General features: G+C 35.9%; 1 protein-coding gene across 2 annotated transcripts; it reads right to left on the bottom strand.

Moving 5' to 3' along the window:
• Positions 1-1,503: 1,503 nt before the first annotated feature.
• On the bottom strand, positions 1,504-19,636 carry Mer (ezrin/radixin/moesin family protein merlin). Of its 2 annotated transcripts, none has more exons than XM_071671508.1 (11): positions 19,553-19,636; positions 16,635-16,864; positions 15,808-15,930; positions 15,146-15,306; positions 13,473-13,651; positions 12,852-13,147; positions 12,513-12,640; positions 10,621-10,780; positions 8,401-8,666; positions 7,236-7,482; positions 1,504-4,564 (listed from the first exon to the last, which is right to left on the bottom strand). In XM_071671508.1, exons 2-11 carry the CDS (start codon positions 16,854-16,856, stop codon positions 4,421-4,423), a joined length of 1,926 nt encoding a protein of 641 aa, XP_071527609.1. In that variant the 5' UTR covers positions 16,857-16,864; positions 19,553-19,636; the 3' UTR covers positions 1,504-4,420. The 2 variants fall into 2 exon arrangements, with proteins under 2 accessions (XP_071527609.1, XP_071527619.1); XM_071671518.1 differs by having other exon boundaries at positions 19,467-19,589.
• Positions 19,637-20,296: the final 660 nt, after the last annotated feature.

Genomic DNA, 20,296 nt, shown 5'->3' with positions numbered 1-20,296 from the left:
ACATGACAGCTAAAGACTGAGTGGGGAACGAATGTGACCTTTTTGTCTGTCTTCCTGGTGCTACCTCACTGAAGCAAGGGGTAGTGATGCTGTTTCCTGTGGGGCAGGATAGCGCCAGGAATGGATGAAAGCTAGCAAGTATGGGTATGTTCACGTGTATATATGTATATGTCTGTTTATGTGTATGTTGATTTGTTTATGTATGTATATGTGCGTACATGGGCATTTATACACATACGAGTGGATGGGCCATTCTTTGTCTGTTTCCTGGTGCTACCTTGCTGATGCTGGAAACAGTGATCAAGTATAATGAAATAGAGTCAATACTTATTATTTATTAAACTTGATTGCCGTGTGTATTCATGGGCCCTTCCCTTAGCAGCAGGAACTGGCTTAACATCACTTACTGCTACTAAGGTTACACCATAGACTAATGCTATGTGTGGGACAACAGAGTATTTGCATATTTGGGTATGGAAATTTTTGTTTTAAAATAATCAAAAAAATGTATGGGAAAGAGCCTCAAAATCAGTTCATATGAAAAATGATTGTATGAACTTTGGTTTACCACACAAGGGAAGAATCAGGAAGGGACCTGATCCAAGTCTATAAGCTATTGAATGGATTTAGAACTGTGGGTTACTCATAGTTCCTCCTCCTCTTATCATATGAAAATCAACTTGGAAAAATGAGAAGGGACTAGTTTCAACTCATGAAACTAAGGCAAAGACCGTGGAGAAGTTATAAATTCTATGATATTGTTAAATTGTTAAAAATGCTCTTCCTTCTCTTTTAAAGTTTGTTTGTCAGATCTGCAACAACAGGTTAAGGTATTTTCTGGTAATAAAGAGGATGAAGTCAAAATAATGGAGCATATTTTAGTGACTGAAAGAGAGCCCTCAACAGTCAGAGAAAGGCAAAATGATTCAGTCTTGTTCTTTAGGTTGGCTCCCGGCTTACCTTTATGAATGACTAAACGGTATAGGGATCTATGGACATGTATAGGTGTCTTCCTTTTGTTTTCATTATCAAGCACCTACCAAACTTGTTCATCAAGACAAGTAATGCTTGAACTGTTTACTATCCAATCCAAGTACTTACTTTTGAGTACTTACGACAGGATTTTACCAAAAGGCAGGGGTACAGCATAGTACTCACCACAGGCAAATCTAGAGTTGTGATTAACAAGTCATGTGAGTTATACTTTGTCAGTGATATGAGTGAGCTGGAGAGTGTCCGTTTGAAGACTGAATGCCAGTAAAAGAGATACCGGCCAAATGAAACTTAACAGCTGCAAGTGGTGGCTCATATGTCTAATGTGCTAGTTTTATAAATCTCAAAAGACAGCTGAAATTAAGAGCTGGCTTGTTTTGTATGGCTGAGAAAGCTATAAGCAGATAGGGTGGGAGTAATTAGCAATCAACCAATTCAATGAGTGACATGGTTGGTTTATGGAAGTCAACACATCATAAGACACTGGCTAGAAGTTGCAAAGATGATCACTGTTTAAAGTCTAAATTCCTGCTCCAAGGAATCTACACTGCCCTTTATTTAAATGTTTAAAATCATAATTTTCAGCACTTAATTGTAAGGCACTGATTTACACTAGTATGACTTTCAGTCTACATATTAGGATGGCATTACCAACAATACAACAAAAAAATTCTTAAATAGCTAACTAATCAACCTACCTGACAATAATATGCTTTTACTAGTGTTCATAAGTAAATTAACTTTCATTAATAAAAGTTCTTTGGCACAAATGTTTCCAAATTTTGCATGTAAAAATTGAATGACTGCATTAGATACATGTTAGTCACAAAATTGTGTTTCGCTTCACAATCCTTCAGCAACGTTAATAAACTGACAGACTGCTAATTCATGACAATTGCACTACAATAAGATATTATGCCGACAGTACATGCACCATGCACATTATTATTCCTTCTCAAGATTGAAGACATAAAACATCTTTATAAACACAGTCAATACCTGTTGTTGTTACAGACATGATAATTTTTACAATTAAATCACCCGCAAGAAACAATACCAATGCCATTCTTACTAAACATGGTTATCATCTGTCATGTCACTGTCATGAAACTTTCAGATCCTAAAATGCACAGAAACACATGGAAAAAATCATTAATCCGTAATATCATGGGACATTCTATGGCTCTAAGTACCTAGTCTCTAACCAACAAAATAACTGTTATAGTTTTGATGATCTCCATTAAAAATGGATCTTTTGTACAATTATAATGTATCAGGGTATTCTTTTATCTTGAAAAGAGCTTTCATCTTTACTGACCAAGGTTGTATCTGCTGGTTAATGCAATTTCTAAAACAAAGTCTTTTAGCTGCATTTTGAATAAGCACTCATCTATTTTTGAACAATTATACAAAATTCATTTACTTTTAGCAATTCTTGTACCAATAAAATCACAAGTTCTGATCTTCTTTAAATATACATAAATATCTACAAACCCCAGTACACTGTTCCAGCTAGCAAAGAGGACCTTACTCAACAATAACATACAAAACAAATTTCTGTTATTTTCCAGTACCTTACAGAGCCTATAATCAGATGATTCGCTAAAATATATGTCCCAACTATATATTTCAGAGATAATATTAAGTTTATAACTTCATCATCGCAAAGCCAAAATACATCTGAATAGATAAACAGGCACATTAGGCTCTAAACATGAATTTTTACCTACATTATCATCATATCATTACATCAAAGCATCAACAAAATAAGCTAATGCTTTTTTAAACCTGTTCTCTAGATAATTTTCATCCCTAAATACAAACATTTGTGAAAAACAACTTACCATCCAGCAAAAAAAAGAAAATGTGCAGTATTGACCTGAGGAAAAACTATAGATGCCTTATTTGCCTAAAGTTGCCAAGTGAGTACAGTGAGACCTTCCACAACAGAGCAAAGATAATCAGCCATTTCAATTTGATGTTCCCAGTCCAAAATTTTTCAAAGTTTCATACCATTTCACATTTCATCATTACTACATCAGTTCTTAACGATAAAAAAGGGACATTACCTCATTTCTGAGTAAGGATACCTATATATAACTTGCTTCTGTACAAGTATGAAATACTTTACAAAGACCTCGTCAAACATTGTCTGTGGGCAAGATATGCCAGTTGAGAATGTGCACCAACTCAAAATTGCTGTTAAAAATATGCACCAACTCGATATGGCAGTTACAAATAGGCACCAACACTAAAAAGTGTACTGAGAATACATCTTACACTATTATAAGTGGATCCAAGAGAACAGCTGAGGGCTGCAATGACATCCACAGCATATGGCATGAGTTGTACAAGGTATATTAAAAAAAACTGTTCACCAAACTTTCAAGCAGTGAATGTCGATAGAAATGAAATAAAGTAATCAAGTCTTGCACACGATGCAGTGTTCATAAATACAAAAAAGAAAACATGACACTGGAGGATCAGATTCTAAACTTTTACCATGACACAGCTAAATTCTTAACTTCAAGCACACTAGAGTTGTTAATACACTGCTGAATTGTGCAGCAATATTATTTCAAGTTCAGTGAATATCTTAATCACCACTGGCTCACTTTGGGAAGTTCTACAAGATTATTTGTGCTGCTTATCACACTTAAACAATCAAGTGCATTTAGTGAGCACAATATCCCAAAGAAAATTCTGCAACACTTCAAAAAACTGTTAAGGGACTGACTGACTGGCTGGCTGACATAATAAGCCAGCACTTCAGTAGTCATTACGCTGCACTCCAATGACCAAGGTAGTTGTGTTTTCTTTCTGCCTCACCCACATATGTCCTGCTGGCAGTCTGTCCATAAACATACAATCTCTTCTTGTCACACATAACACATGACAACATTTAACACATTTAACTCATTCTACATAACTAGATTTTCCAGTAGTGAGTGCTATTAGTAGGTAGGAACATTATATACGAGCATAGGTAGAAACATTAGGTACAAGTAGTAGGTAGGAGCATTAGACAGGAACATTAAGTAGTAAGTTGGAATTTCAGGCAGAAACATTAGGTAGTAGTCGGTAGGAACATTAGGTTGGAACCTCAGGAAACACTGCACTAGAGTTGCCCTTTGACATTGGCCTATTAAGGGTGAGGCACTAAAGATTAGGAAGCAGTTATGGAGACTTAAGCTGAGGCCACCCCCTTGAGGGAGTTCCTGAAGGGAACGGGCATCAGAGATATAGATGGATAGATATTACAAGAATCAATCACATATTTGCCATACTGACTACTGTACACATCATTTCATCATAAAAAAACATGAAATGTAGACTCTACAATTTTGTTCTAATTTTCTCCACAGTTTCCAGCACTGTGCCTTCATTAAAAACAGTAATATTCTATAATCCATATACAAACCAGATCTCACAATTCCTCAAAGAATGCAACTCTGGTCCTTGTGGTACCAGAGCGAGTGCGGCGAAGGGTGGAGTATTTTGTCTCTCCTGACCGTAGCTGCTCGTGATATACAGCATCCAGAACAGTCTGATTTTCTTCCACTTTCAACACCTGAAACAAAGAAAAAATCTATAAACATGCAAGTAAAAGAAAAACACTATATAAATCTCTGAGCAGCTGTGCTTGCATCTATTACCCTAATACCATTTTGTAACATAAATTACTGTAGACTGGTCATCATAACCAACACACACAATCAACCATTATTAGTTCATGATGAGCTATTAATACAAAGATCAGTCATGTTGTATAAGTGTATCACTAGATCACAGCACCTAACTTGAGGTCACTCCATATAACTGGTACTAGTTTGAACATTGGCAGATCATAGGAACTATGGTATTGGCAGAACAGTAGTAGATGCAGTTAACTTCCTCTTTCTAGGCTTAAGAGTAAACAGATTAAATTCAAATTTAATCCAACAGTCTCAAACTCTTGTAGTACATCCCTGTGCTGAATCTTGTCTCCTACAGTAGGGTTGAGGGTCAAGTCAATTGGGAGGTAAGTCTGAATGGAGAAAAACTGGAGGAAGTGAAGTGTTTTAGATATCTGGGAGTGGATTTGGCAGCAGATGGAACCATGGAAGCGGAAGTGAATCATAGGGTGGGGGAGGGGGCGAAAATTCTGGGAGCCTTGAAGAATGTGTGGAAGTCGAGAACATTATCTCGGAAAGCAAAAATGGGTATGTTTGAAGGAATCATGGTTCCAACAATGTTATATGGTTGAGGCATGGGCTATGGATAGAGTTGTGCGGAGGAGGGTGGATGTGCTGGAAATGAGATGTTTGAGGACAACATGTGGTGTGAGGTGGTTTGATCAAGTAAGTAATAATAGGGTAAGAGAGATGTGAGGTAATAAAAAGAGTGTGGTTGAGAGAGCAGAAGAGGGTGTTCTGAAATGGTTTGGTCACATGGAGAGAATGAGTGAGGAAAGATTGACCAAGAGGATATATGTGTCAGAGGTGGAGGGAACGAGGAGAAGTGGGAGACCAAATTGGAGGTGGAAAGATGGAGTGAAAAAGATTTTGAGTGATCGGGGCCTGAACATGCAGGAGGGTGAAAGGCGTGCATGGAATAGTGAACTGGAACGATGTGGTATACTGGGGTTGACGTGCTGTCAATGGATTGAACCAGGGTATGTGAAGCATCTGGGGTAAACCATGGAAAGTTGTGTGGGGCCTGGATGTGGAAAGGGAGCTGTGGTTTCAGTGCATTATTACACAACAGCTAGAGACTGAGTGTGAACGAATGTGGCCTTTGTTGTCTTTTCCTAGTGCTACCTTGCACACATGAGGGGGGAGGGGGTTGTTATTTCATGTGTGGCAAGGTGGTGATGGGAATGAATAAAGGCAGACAGTATGAATTATGTACACGTGTATATATGTATATGTCTGTGCGTGTATATATATGTATACGTTGAGATGTATAGGTATGTATATTTGCGTGTGTGGACGTGTATGTATATACATGTGTATGTGGGTGGGTTGGGCCATTCTTTCGTCTGTTTCCTTGCGCTACCTCGCTAATGCGGGAGACAGCGACAAAGCAAAATACTAATAAATAAATAACATAAAAGAGGGGGAGAGATGTGGTGAGAAATCATGCATGTATGCATATTTATGTAATTACATATTCGCAAGTGCGGGAGACAGCGAAAAGAAGAAAAAAAAAAAATGTATATTTTGAAATGTTTAGGTATGTATAAGTGCGTGTGTGGATGTTTACGTACATACATGTGTATGTGGATGGGTTTGGCCTTTCTTCGTCTGTTTCCTTGTGCTACCTCGCTAATGCGGGAGACTGCGACAAAGTATGATATAATATAATATATATATTTGTGCAGTATGGGCAGGGAGTACACATGTTGCTTGTCATCTCTAGAACATTCTTTACTCCCAAACAACCATGTCCTCAGTCGTCTTTCTTCATTCGTTCAGTACTTTTATAAAATAAAAGTACTTCTTTATATCTATCATAAAAGGTTAAAGTTCTACATTCATTGGGTTTAGTTAAATGTTTTAACATGTTTATCTGTCTCCATTTCTTTGATTTATATATTTATTAACCATTCTGTCGCTTCAAAGGAATTTCCTCATATCTTTCCCGCCTACTCATTGCTTAGTTTCTTATGGAGCCATTTGTAGTTAAATTTCCTTTATCTTTCTAGTTTTATACTTGCACACTTTTTCCTGCCTTAGAAAGGTAGTGTCAGGAATAGGTAACTAAATCTTAAGAGGAAATTTCCTCCTGCTTTTATGACAAGATGATACAGGAGGGAAGAACTTCCAACTCCGTACTCCCACCCATCTTAGTTGACTTCTATAAAGTGCATGAGATATGTAGACAACCTTCTTTCCCCCCTATCCCTAGAAATAAATATTAACATTTTACATTAAAAAGCTGATCAATATCCATCTTCTTAAATCAACTCAAAATCTTTAGAGTTGTAATTCTGTCAACCCCCTTTTCCAATGTTAGCATACGTGCACATGCATGTCAGTACAGGGTAACTTAGGAAGGGAAAAGTGAGGCAAAAAGTAATGGTAATGTAACACTATATACACCAAAACAGTTTACTCTTAAGTTTCCTTTCAAGAGTTATAAATCTAAGTGGTTATCATCCAGTGGGCCTCGATGATCACAGATATAATTAGCCACCATAAAAGTAAAATACTTTAATTCAAGCACAGTATTATAACTCCCTCAAATTACACAATTCTTACTTCAATTTCTGATTTCAGATGCCGTAGTTGTTGCTGCAAATGTCTTGATCTCTCCAGATATTCCCCTCTTTCTTTTTCAATTTCCAGGCTCAACTGCTCCACATCTGTGTCATTTAACAAATCCAAAGATGTCAACTCTGGTCCAACGTAGGCTGAGCTCAGTGCATCCGTGCTGCCACCTAATGTCAAGTCAGGCAAATCTCCAGTTGATCCTATGGCTACATCATTGCTACTGCCTACAGTCAAACTGTGAAAAAAGAATTACAATATCTATCAGAACAAACAGTCATCTGTGAAAAAATTTTCATCAAAGTTTCTGTTCTTTTAGGTACTTGAAAATTATGGGGAAAATTTTAACCCTTCATCGGGTAAGACCATTCACCATTTAAAACATTAAAACAATGTGAATTGAGTATCCCTTTTGGGATACCTGCCAGGTAAAGGCTTAAGTCTGCAAGTGTGGGATGACATGCAGGGAGAGATGGTCCTACCTATCTTCTCAGGTTCACTGATATGAATTATGTCATGTGAAATTTGCTGAGAGCAAGCAATGATGCCTCTGGAGGCTTTTAAGAAGCCTCTAGTCTTATTACATGAGAAACAGTGAAGTTATATGACCAGTCCTTTTAAGCATGCCTCATACAAACTTCTATACTGGTCACTCTGACATGAGAGTGCAGCTTTGTGTTTAGGAAGCACTAGGTACATTGATGATCCTAACACTACAATGTGTGAATTATAATGCGTTTATTCTCCCATCTCTCCAAGATAGGGTATATGATGTTATGTACCTAGGACTGCAATGAATCTGATGGAATGTGGCTACATAAACAAAGTGGATATAATAATGTCCTTCATTTGTTTGTAAATTTCTAATCTTTTTTATGTTAGCTCAGATGGCATGGGCAGCTAAGCCCTATAAACAACCTAGCCTGAGCCAAGTACCCATTTTATCAACCAACCCCTAGGGGTGGACGAACAGCAAGGTTGACTGTGGACCGACTGATGTAACCAGGATTCGAACCTGTGTGCTTGACCTTGGGTGGCCTGTGAATGCATCATGGTTAGGAATGCTAATTGCTACAACATGGTGAAGAATAATTATCTTCAAGGTCTTCCAATACTTTAGTGTAGAAAGATCTCATCTAATTATTTTATATACTACCTGTGGGAGAGTGATGAAGCTGGCAGGTGAGGAGTTGAAGAGTTTAAGAGAGATGTACTAAGAAGTGGTGCATTTAAGATTGTTGAGTTGGCAGCTGAGTGACTTATGGAAGAATTATAATTCTGTACAAAGCTGGTCAGCTTTTCCTTGGCTTGCTTCTCTGCAATTCGAGCTCGAATGAGTTCTTGCTGAAGTCGGTCAGCCTCTGTAGCTCGTCTTTCTCCCTCCTCAACCAATTTTGACACAAGTAATTCTGCTTCCCGTACCTGAGTTTTGTTAAAGTAAACAAAAATATGTATATGGACATGAATGATAGATATAACAAAGTGTAATCCAGTTAAAAATGATGCAAAACAGACTAGTAACATTGGATACAGTTAAAAAATCTCATCCAAATAACATGCACACAGGCATACAAAGACCAATGTATATATGTGTATATAAGTGCATTTGTGCAAAAATGCACATACAATTGCACTTAGCCTTGTTTCAGCTCCCAATTAAGGATTTCACACAATGAGAACCGTGGATGATATCCTTTCCAACATTACTAATGTCTAGCCATCCTCAGAGATTTTGAGGAATCCCATGTTGTTGCCTTTGATACTACAAATGTTTTTGAATAGGATCTGGCATAAGGATTCAATTACCAGGCTTGACTCTTTCAGCTTTCCTCCCTGATGATACTAGCTAGAGTAAGCAGAGGTTTGGGATCGGAGGATAAAAAAGATGTGAAAATACTAAGACAATCTACAAATGGGGTGAGTGAATCTGGCAGATTTTAAGACAAAATGATTTGAGCAAATAAATATTAGAACAGCACATTAATGACTGCATAAAGGCCAACTGGAAAAGTGTGAGAAAATGAAACAAAAATAAAAGTTCTAAGGGTCATAATCAGATACTAGAATTCAAACAGCAAATAATATGATAAGATAGCACTACTGAGCTAAGTATCAAAATAAGTGGCATGTAAATGAAAACTTTTATTAAAGAGACAAAAAACTTACTGTAAATTATTTGTGCATAGGTAAGAAGCAAAACTAAACACTACCTTGTCATATCAAAATTTTAAAGAAACAAGTTGCAGAGAATTCAGAAGCACTTCCCAAGCAAAATCAAGGAAATGGAACATCCGAACTACCATGAGAGGTTAAAACAATTGAAACCACCAAATATATATAGTTGAGAAACACATAAAGAAGAGAAATATACATGATAACCTGTGAAGGCGTCAAGCTAAAAAATAAAAGATAATATTTTCAACTTAAAAGGCTCTCACCAAGAAATAAGCAGTGGTAATAAGTCTGCAACAGAACCATGCAGTATAACAAAAACTATCACACAAAAATTTATGAAGCCCCTGAGAGAAGGCTTAAAAGACAATTCAATATACTGATAATAGAAATAAGAATTATACCTAGCATAACTACAGAAATTTTTAAAACAATATATGGATGAAGTAAATCCCAGACGAACCCAGATTCGTTGAGTAAAAAGTGAGTGCAGCAACAGAGAGAAATAGTGTTATTCATAAAGCAAGACATGAGTGCTATGCACTAGCCCTATCATTTGCAAAAATCTTGTCATAGATATTAATGGGTAAGTACGAACACTATGCTTTCTTTATCAAAGCTATCCTTCTGGCAAGTACATTTTCATAATTGCTGATGGATCAACCTCTCTTTTGCCAATATTTTCACATGATAAATGTGATATAGAAGGGGTGAATCAAATAATTCCTGAGGGTGTCGTTTATAGTCCTTCATTTCCAGCAAAGATGAATAAAGCTTGTAAAAGTGTTTCATGCTTCAATATGCACTTTTCATAAAAAAACAATATATAAATTAAGCTTAAATTAGTACCTTTTTTCTTAAGCATTTAATATCACAATTATCATCAAATTATTCTCCATACATACAAAATTTACTCTGTCAGAGTACTATTATTCTTTTCACATATCCTTATTTCTTAGTAAAGGCCAGCCATGATCATTTTTGTTAAAATCAATAATGCACAAATTTTTGATGAATATATTGTACATTAGTTTTGAATTACTAACAGCTAGAAGTGTCTTACTATCAGATTAAAATTTTCCACCTAGCTCTGATCCCTGTAAAAGATGAAATCATAAAAAACTTTCATCCAGTAATCTTTTAATCGCATTACAAATCCAATTAATAGCAAAGAGTATTATGAAAGAGAAAACACATTATCAACCTTGTGTTCCATGATCATTTTTTCCTCTTGAGTCTTGGCAGAAATGAGGTGTGCACGCTGGCACTCCTGCTCAGCCTCTGAAGCTTTCTGTGTCAACAACATCGTCTCCTCTTCAGCAATGCGGGATTTCTCTACAAGCAATTCTGCTGTTTCCTCAGATCTAGAACATAGTTATTTTGAAAATATGCAAAATGTGTAAGAAGTAAGTTCAACTGCAAACAAATAGATATTAGGTTATAGACTGGCTGCAATCTACTCTCTCTTTATTCAAGTAGGGTACCTAAACTGAACACATTACTCAAGGAGGGGATGCATCAATGAACTGTACACTGAAGATTAGTTTCTTACTCTTGATTCAACCATCTTGCCTATGAAACCCATAATTTTGTTCACCTTTTTCACTAAGTAAACACACTACTTACATGGCATTAGGTCGCCAAAGATTAATAATATACCTAGGTCCTTTTTCTCATTTACATTTCGTAATGTCAAAACTCATACTGTAGTTTGTCTCTCTTGCTTTTACTGCCAGAGTGAAACTTTGCACTGACAGATATCAAAATTCATTTGCCAACTAGTAGCCCAGTCTATCAGTCTATCTATGTCAGATTAAAGCTGTAGAGGTTCAATTTCTGTCAAAGTATATATTCACCCTGTGAATCCATTGGCATGGGATTGGCTCTGGAACATGAGATGTCTTAAATGGTAAATATGGATGAAGAAAATAATATCAGACCTTTCCCATGATTTTACTGATTTTACTTTTTAAAACTTAAGCTGCCATATTCTGCAAGTATAGGAACAACTGACTGGTAATGACTAAAATTTCTTTATGTTTCTTTTGCTGTTTTATGTACACTTAGGCGTTTTTTTTAATCAAAAGTACTTTTCATGTCTTAGCAAGGTACCATCACATCAGAACAACAGCCTCACTCACACACTTCAGTCTTCTAGATGTCATGTATAATGTACCAAAAACTGAACACTACCATCCACAGTTAAGCCCCACAAACTATTCCACAGCTTACAACCACCTCATGTGCCTTGGTTTACTTGATATTGATGTCTAATTTGATTTATAAGTTTTTCTCGTTTTTCCACACAAATTTAAGCTATTCACTTTCTCATGGTGGTTACTGATCTTTACGAGTTTCTTTTGTGTTACTTTCTTAGACAACGAATAGTTCCTTATTTAACTGTTTCACCAGTTCTTGAAAATGATCCGTTAAGACTCTGGCACATATGTCCTCCCTACCATTCTGAATGTCTTATCAAACCTTTTCCAAGCTATAGTCATGATGTTTTCATGTCATCTCAGATTATACTGTCAAAAGCACAAGAAAGTTCATTAGAATTTAAATTTCTAAAATCCATTCTTTTTCATGACTTGTGTGGACCAACATTACAAGCAATACTGAAAGCAGGGAGGACATTTTTGCATATGCATCATGCTGTTTTCCATCTTGGATTTTTTAACAGGTTGTCAGTGTTACTCCATTGCTCAACTCTATCTATCTGTCTATATCTCTGATGCCTGTTCCCTCTGGGTAATCACTTAAAAGGGTGGTCAGGGCAAAAGTCTCCATAACTGGTGAACTCTTCTGTTTCTCCACCTCCAGTGCCTCACTCTTAACAGGCTACTGGCAGAGGGCAACTATGCCATAAATCCCTATAGTCTAAAACCCTATCCAGAATAACAGAACCCTGTTCTGAGGAAGGAAGCATAGTTATCTACCAACCCACTAAGCTTAAACAATACAAATTCAAATTCTCCCTTAAACCTTTGAAAATATACATCTGACTCTCTATATACTTCTTTTGCTATCAAAGTACATAAGGCATTGCAAAACATAAACTTCATATTTCTAAATCAAAATACTTAAAATCCTCACCTTCGTAGAGCATCGTTGGCTGCTCTCATTTCCTCTTGATACTGAAGTAAACGTTGTTCTAGCTCTGCCTTCTGTCTTTCTACTTCTTCTCTCAACTGTTTCTCTCGAGCTAATTTGTCTTTTTCAACCTGAAAGGTAAAATCATGGCTGCAACACAAAAATTATGACTACATTTTTTCATTAGGTATGCCAGGCCTTACTGTTGAATTGCAGTTGTATATGATGGTACAGTATTATCTATATTACTACGATTACACAATCAAACTGAATATCGTATATCAGTCTTCTGTCTTAGAGTTCATTTAAAAAGAATTTTTTTTAAACTTTAAAAATATCAACCTGTCTACGGAGTTTCTCTTCCCTGGCAGCAGCTTTCATTTGTTGGACCTCTATCGTATCTGGCTTTCTTCTCCTTTTGAACAGATCATGGTTTCCTATACTAAGATCAAGAATGAGCTTGTTCATACGGCTATTTTTGGAGTAAAATACAAAATTGGGAGCAGTCTTGTCAGTAGGACGGATGGTGAATTTCTTGTCATCAACACTAATATTACGTATTTCAGACCATGGAAAGCTAATCTTTGGTTCCAACTTGTTTTCACTTTCATAAACATTGAGCCCAAGTGCAGTTACACCTGCAAATGCAAGTGCTGTTCTATGAATAATATCCTAAGAATTAGTGTCAGAAACAATGTGTCATATTTTCAGTATGAGCAAGATTCTTAATCCATCCTTATATTTGTACACTGCCTAGTATAGGAGTTTTCAGAAAATCAGACCAAACAGGAAAATTCAGTCATTATAGCATTTAGCAGCATAATGAATAACTTTGTAGATAGCTTTTTCATGAACACATATGTTCATTCAACTTCTAATACATTCATTTGCATTTGACAGAAAATAAACAATAACTTCAGTTCTGATGTTATGAACACTGAACAGTATTGCATGCTTACTTACCTAGCCACAGCTCCGTTTGCTTCTTATTAGTAATATTAAAATAGTTGACCCCATACATGCCCAAATCTTGTGCAATCTTCAGGTACTCCATTTCAGCTTCATCTCTCGTCATCCCTTGATGGTCAGCATACCAGATTCTGATGCGCTCCTCCCACATCTCAGGTGTCATCTGATATTGACTGAAATATTCTTAGTAAGTAATTTGCCCGGGAAAAAATCCTACTACATGCACTTAATCCATACAATGACAATAGGAGAAAGGACAAAAATGTGTGAGCAGGTATGCTTACCTGATGCAACAAAAGGGTTAAAATATTGCCAAATTCACCCCCCCCCCTCTCCTTCAATATACATGCATTACTATTGAACTACTGATTCAATTTGAGATCTGGCAAATATCTACTTCCTGAGTGATGTAAACTTCTGTTTACTCCAGAACCATGCAAACATTCAGTTTATGTTTACCATCCACCCACCCTGAGGAACACCTAACCTTCTCAATCTAGTCTGAACTAAATGTTGAACACAAACAAAAGACTTTGAATTAAAAATTTTTATCCACACAATCTTTAGTAGCGTGAATGATTTGTTTCATAAAGAATTATTCATAACTCTTAATTTTCCTTTTGTAAAATATGAGAACAACAAGCAAGATTGTCACACACTGTACAATATTGTAATGTTCACAAATCTTAAAGATGACCATTATATTATTTACAAATTGCTATCTTATCAACTTGTTTCTAAATTTTCTATTTCCATTGAGGAATACGAATCAACACTAGTCCCTCATGATCTGACCTGTGTCTAACACTAAGGGAGCCATCTGAATCATACAAATTTCAGCTTTCAATTATCAGTAACATCATCATTCACATCCTTACTGTGGTAACAAGAACGTCCATCACTTTATCTCACCCAAATAACTTGATATTGTTGATCACTGATGTCGGTATGGAATATCAATGAGAAGCCTAGAAAATTAACCATAACTATTCAAGCCCTTTAACCTCAGGATCATTTAGCATATTCTTCCATTTTGCATAAACATTCAACTTTAAGAAAAAAGATCAAAAACTCTTCATAACTGTGATTTTTCAGTGTTCCATACCATGTATAAACATGCCAAAATTTGCCAACCTTAGGTTTACTTTTATGAGATGGAAACTAGCACACTCTATAATCAGTGAAATTACATGCATTCACGTTAGGAACAGGCTGATGAAAACATTATGTATAAATATAAATAAAACCATAAGAGCTCTTTTTATTCAGCATAAAAGACAAAGCTACTCATGGAAAATAATGTCACAAGAATTCTGGCATTACTAAATATTTATGACAGGAATAAAACTTTCCTACTTGAGTCTCTCAGAAATTTTCAAAAATTTAAACATTTCCTCAGCTCCTCAAAATACTGTAAGTAATTATTACTATGAAACATGATGCTGCCTGGCTATGTGGCTTGAAAGAGTAAAAATCATGCTAAACTAACCAAATCACAAGAATAACAGTTTTGTTCACTTACCCATGTCCCCTGAATGATACAATGCAAGAAGAACAGCAAGCAGAAAATACACATGAATAATTACATGCAATAATCTACCATGGTGCACACACAAAAGGAAAATGGCCATCAGAATAAACTGCTAATAGGAAAGTCGTACGCTTACCTAATAACACGCTGAGGTAGAAGCTCCTCCATGGACAGTGTACCAGTTTGGTATGTGGCAGGATCGTAATCACCAAATTTCGCTTGGACTGCATATGATGCTAGTAATACTGACATCTCAGGTGGACAGTAAATATCCATATTCAAAATTGACTGTTTAACCTTTGGAAAACCATAAAAACAACTACCTTAGACATTGAATCCAGCAAAAAATTGTACAATTACATTCACAAATAAGACTTAACATATCTCCTGTAATTTACAATTATCTACACATTCTGTGACAATGTACCTTTAAGTAGTAAATTTACTGGCCTTGACTGCCAATGAAAGCTATGGAAGGAATGTTTGTTTTTCAAAAATAGTTCCTTCCTTCATCCATTGCAGTCCACTTTATGATTTAGAAAGGATTCATTAATCTCACATCCATTATTTGAACACTGGAATTTAGACTGGAGATCTTTTGAGTGTTCTAAGGTATACAGCTGATGAATATTATATGATCCAACTATTCAGATTAAAGATGTACTGGACTACTTAAGACATGACCTGAAAGCAAGCCAGACATACAAATACCCCATAAAAAATCTGTAATGATATTGTCAAAGCTTAAATGAAACTCTGTGAGCAGTTTAGAGTATCCAACAAAACTATAATTTTCACCTGTAAAAAGAAAAGGTGTTGTGTGACCTCTTGAACAAGTTCCTCACTAACATCCTCAGGATAAAACTTGGCCAAGAGTACAAATGGAACTGGAGAGCGACGAGGTATGTCTTGGTCTTGTACCTAATTACAAAATATATCTATTATAAAGGAAATACATTCAAGCAAATATAGCACAAAAGTATGAAATGTAACATTACAAAAAATATATAACTGTCTAACTAACCATGGTGTTTAACAACAATACCAATGCAAAGACTATCTGCAGAAAACTCATTTTCCATATTTCTGAACCTGATAATATTTTTTCATAAACTGATTTGCCTTAAGTGTGAGGGCAAGTACCCAGAAATACAATTCTTTTATAATAACAGGTTTCATTACAGGGGGTGCATAACCTTTTCCTACTGGACACCTCTCAATAACGAAAGTCAGCTTGGCAAACATTTTTCTAAGATTTTTTTTTTTCCTTGGAAGTGATCCTTTAGGAAAAAATCCCACTTCAGAAAATATATTGGTTTACATTCATCTTTTTCATGTAAATACATGTCAATGAGTTACATTCATGGAAAGAGGAAACATAAACTCTTTATGAACTATAAATATTTATTCTTTTAAAGAGAAAACCTCTCAAACCATAAAACCCAATTTTTCAAATGGCCCAGACAAAAAACATTTTGGGGGGGGGGGGATGATATTACTGGCAGTCCAAAAATAATACTTTTGACTTTCCAGGGTGCTACCTTAAAAAATACAAGAACATAAATGTGCTATGATATCTTTTACATGACAAAGTTTTTTTTTCATATTAGTGTCCTTTCACCAACCTTCTTTTCCATCTTGAGCCATGCAAAGTCACCTCTTGAGTCTTCATACTGAAGGCCAAAATACCATGTTTCTCTAAGGCCAATGGTGCGTCCAACCAAATCAAACAGATCCCGACCTGTTGCTCGCCATGGTAAATTAAACTCAAGTTCAGCATCAAGAGTAACTATCTTAACAGGGAAGGATTTGGCACTTTTCCCCCGGAATAGATTCCTCAGGGGCATTGTGAAACCTGCAGAGACAGAGCAAGAATGATCAGTGCATCAGCATTTCAGGTCTCTTATGCTTCAGAAATAAAGAGAAATTCTACAGTGTTTCTCTGCAATTTTAAGAACTGTAAAGAGAGTGAACATCAATGTGGCAGAGTAGTTCTCTAGTTCTCATATCTGTTTTGAAAACAATGAGTAATGAAGTCATCATGGGGCCACATAGGTTGTAAAAAATCTTATCATCAGGGATTCTTATTACTGTAAACTAAATGAGGATTAGTATGGTAGGATGGGCAAAAAGAGAACAATTAAGTGGAAAAGACCCTGGGGTTATCAGAGAAACTTTTCTTTGGTGTAGAAGATGTACAATGTAAATAGAAATGAAAGAAATAAGTGAAACTGAGTATGCATGACAAAAGAGTGGACAGAAGCTGTAACAATATCATGTAAAAAGCAAAATAAATGTATATGGCATTTGGCTATATGGCTGCAAAACAGTTTCTTCTCTGCCTTCCATAAATGTCAGTTTGCTATATAATGATCTAAGACTCTATGACCAAAACATATAATATGATCTAAATATGAGAACAGCCCTTTAAATACTTTCACATCATTCATGCATATGGTTCTACGGGTTTCATGAAGTGGTGTATTTTTACCAAGGTTCATTCTGTTTAAGACTGGACTGTGATGAAAATGAATACAGTGTTTTGGGGAGAAGGGCAGATCTGCTGTATGACACTGGTGGGAGTTTGGAAGGTGAGTCAGTTATTGTTTGCTGTTGGCATGGCACTGTTGGCAGATTCAGTTGAGAAACTTCAGAAGCTGCTGTGTGAGTTTGGGAGTGTGTGTGTGAAAAGAGGAACTTGAGTATAATTATATGTGAAAAAAGCAAGGTCATTAGGATTATCACTGGGGAGAGACAAGTGAGTTAGGGTGCAAATTTGAATGAAAAAACTTGCAGGAATCACAGTGATTGAGATACTTTGGAGTGGACATGGCAGCAAATGGAACCATTAATGCTAAAGCAAGAGATATGATAGGTGAGGTTGCAAAGGTCCAGGGAGAACTGAAGAATGTGTGGAAAGAATGGTCATAATTTGAGCATCTTTGATGGTATATTAATTCTGACTATGTTTTGGGTTAAAACAGTGAAATCAATCAACTTAGTAAAGTTCCAAATTAGGACACCCACATATTACTTATGAACTTGGAAGAACTGCATAGCATTGGACCCCTTACACTTAATAACAGAGGTGATTTAGATATGGGAAGCATGACTATGAACAGCATTTCCTTACCTTACAGTACAAAATGCTTTGGAGAAGAGGTTTTCAAACTTTTTAAAATTCACAGAACTCTGTCTCTCATGAAATACACAACTGCTAGAATCCACAGAAACCACTTTGAAAACCTGATTTTAAGCATTATCTGTTAATCCTATAATCATAAATGTGAAAGTGAGGATGGTTATGATGATCAGGAAAAATGTGAGTAAAACTGAGACATTTCTAAATGTCAAAGGAACTCATGAAAACCTTACCAAACTTCTAGCAATCAAAATATGCCCTCTTTTAATGTTATTTGAGAAACATGATGATGTTCTAGTGCCTGTCTTCACTCACTAGGATGTTTGTTCTATGCTGTGTCCAATGAGTGAGTTTATTTCCTCCCATTGCATGCAAATGAGGTAGTTGATGGAAGATAACCAGAGAGTTTCAGGAGTACACAATGAAAGTCGCAACTGGTCCCTAGGTCAGGTTTCTCGTTGGCTTTCACTTACTTTTACCCCACACTTTCATTAATCATCATTGCTGTTCCTATCTGTCCTTTGCTAGATAAAAACAATGCTCAAATTCACTTCTAATAAGTATACACTGTCCATCAACATGCATTTTTTCCAAATCCATAAGGTATTTTAGCGGTGTTCCTGAACTGGAGCTTTTCTTCAACCTTGGCTAACCTCCAACTAATGGGCTTTAGCTCCAGTCCCCTAACCCTAGCCTACCAAGATTGATTCTCTGTTAATGAGGCTCCTATCTCTTTAAAAAAAAAAATAGTCAAAGGGCCAACACTGAACAGTTGCTTGGAAAATAAATGTTTACAAATATGATACTATCAAACACACACAAAAACAAAGGTATATGAAAATAGGAATAATATATATATATATATATATATATATATATATATATATATATATATATATATATATATATATATATGCCTTTTTCATGTAAATGGCTTAATATGAGGCTGGAGAAAACATTAACTGGCTGCTGTTCCTTTTACACTAAAACATCATCACTATATACTGAGACATGAACAAATCGAATAAATGACTTTTGAAACTTTCCAACAATCAAACTTTACTCAACCGAACTTAGGAGACATAAAATATACTTTCAGAATCCAAAATAAGTTCCATTTATCCTATAGCCATATCTCTTAGAATTCTATATTACTTATATCGAACCACTGTCCGAATGACGTTCTCTCCCTTACTAAAGAGTGTTAATCTATTATTCCATCAACCTGAAAACGGTTTCAGTCTCTGCCTTGTCTGGTTGCCGCGGTCAAACACCCACACACCCCCAAAAAAACAAAACAAAAAAAGTATCTCACCCTTCAACAAATTATGTCTGGTAAACTTCAAACTAACGAATATATGTAATATATGTATTCTAACACGATATATAGTACATGCTGACCTGTAAATGACAGCTCAGCTCATTACGGACACCACCCGCTCGCCTTTAGTTTGTTTACTAAAAGTTCTGTAACAGGGCGCCGACATTCCCTGGAAATTGAGGTTGCTTTTTTACTAATAAGCAACAGGTTGAAAACTACTCAATTGAAGTTACTTACTTTCCACTGTTGGATGAATTAGAATTATGGTGTAATATCAATATATAGCGTTTATGTTGTTTCATCTTGTGATTCAAAATGATGATATAGTTATTCTTAACTGTGGTAAATTGAAATCCATTCAAATGTGATAATAAGGCATCCATTTTAGTTTGTCATATTGTAAATAATTCTGAATATAATATCGGGAATAGCATCATTTATGTTTACCGCCAGTATATCAAATTCTGACCCTTGGATAAAAAGTCTATATTGTACTACGAAAAATTTCAGATTGAAGTAACTAAAATTGTTTATCTATATACCATTGAGCTCAATTTTACTATTACTAATACATAAATTGTGAAGGGTTACATGAAATAAAGTCTACAAGAAGGAGTTCATGTAAATGTATTTTCACAGAAGTATTCCCCAAAAGTTTTCAACACATGTAGTACCATATCCATGAGAAAGAGGATGGCGGGAGGAGTTAAGTATTTCCCCTCTTATTGTCTTTCTGAACTTTTTCTCCCCTCCACTTGGTCACAGTCCGATTCTTCCACCGTTTCTTGTCAAGTTGGCATCATCGTGTCTACTGTTTGGGATGA

Source organism: Panulirus ornatus, chromosome 2 (genome assembly GCF_036320965.1).
Source record: "Panulirus ornatus isolate Po-2019 chromosome 2, ASM3632096v1, whole genome shotgun sequence".
Lineage (NCBI taxonomy): Eukaryota > Metazoa > Arthropoda > Malacostraca > Decapoda > Palinuridae > Panulirus > Panulirus ornatus.
This window is presented reverse-complemented; position numbering and strand designations above follow the sequence as displayed.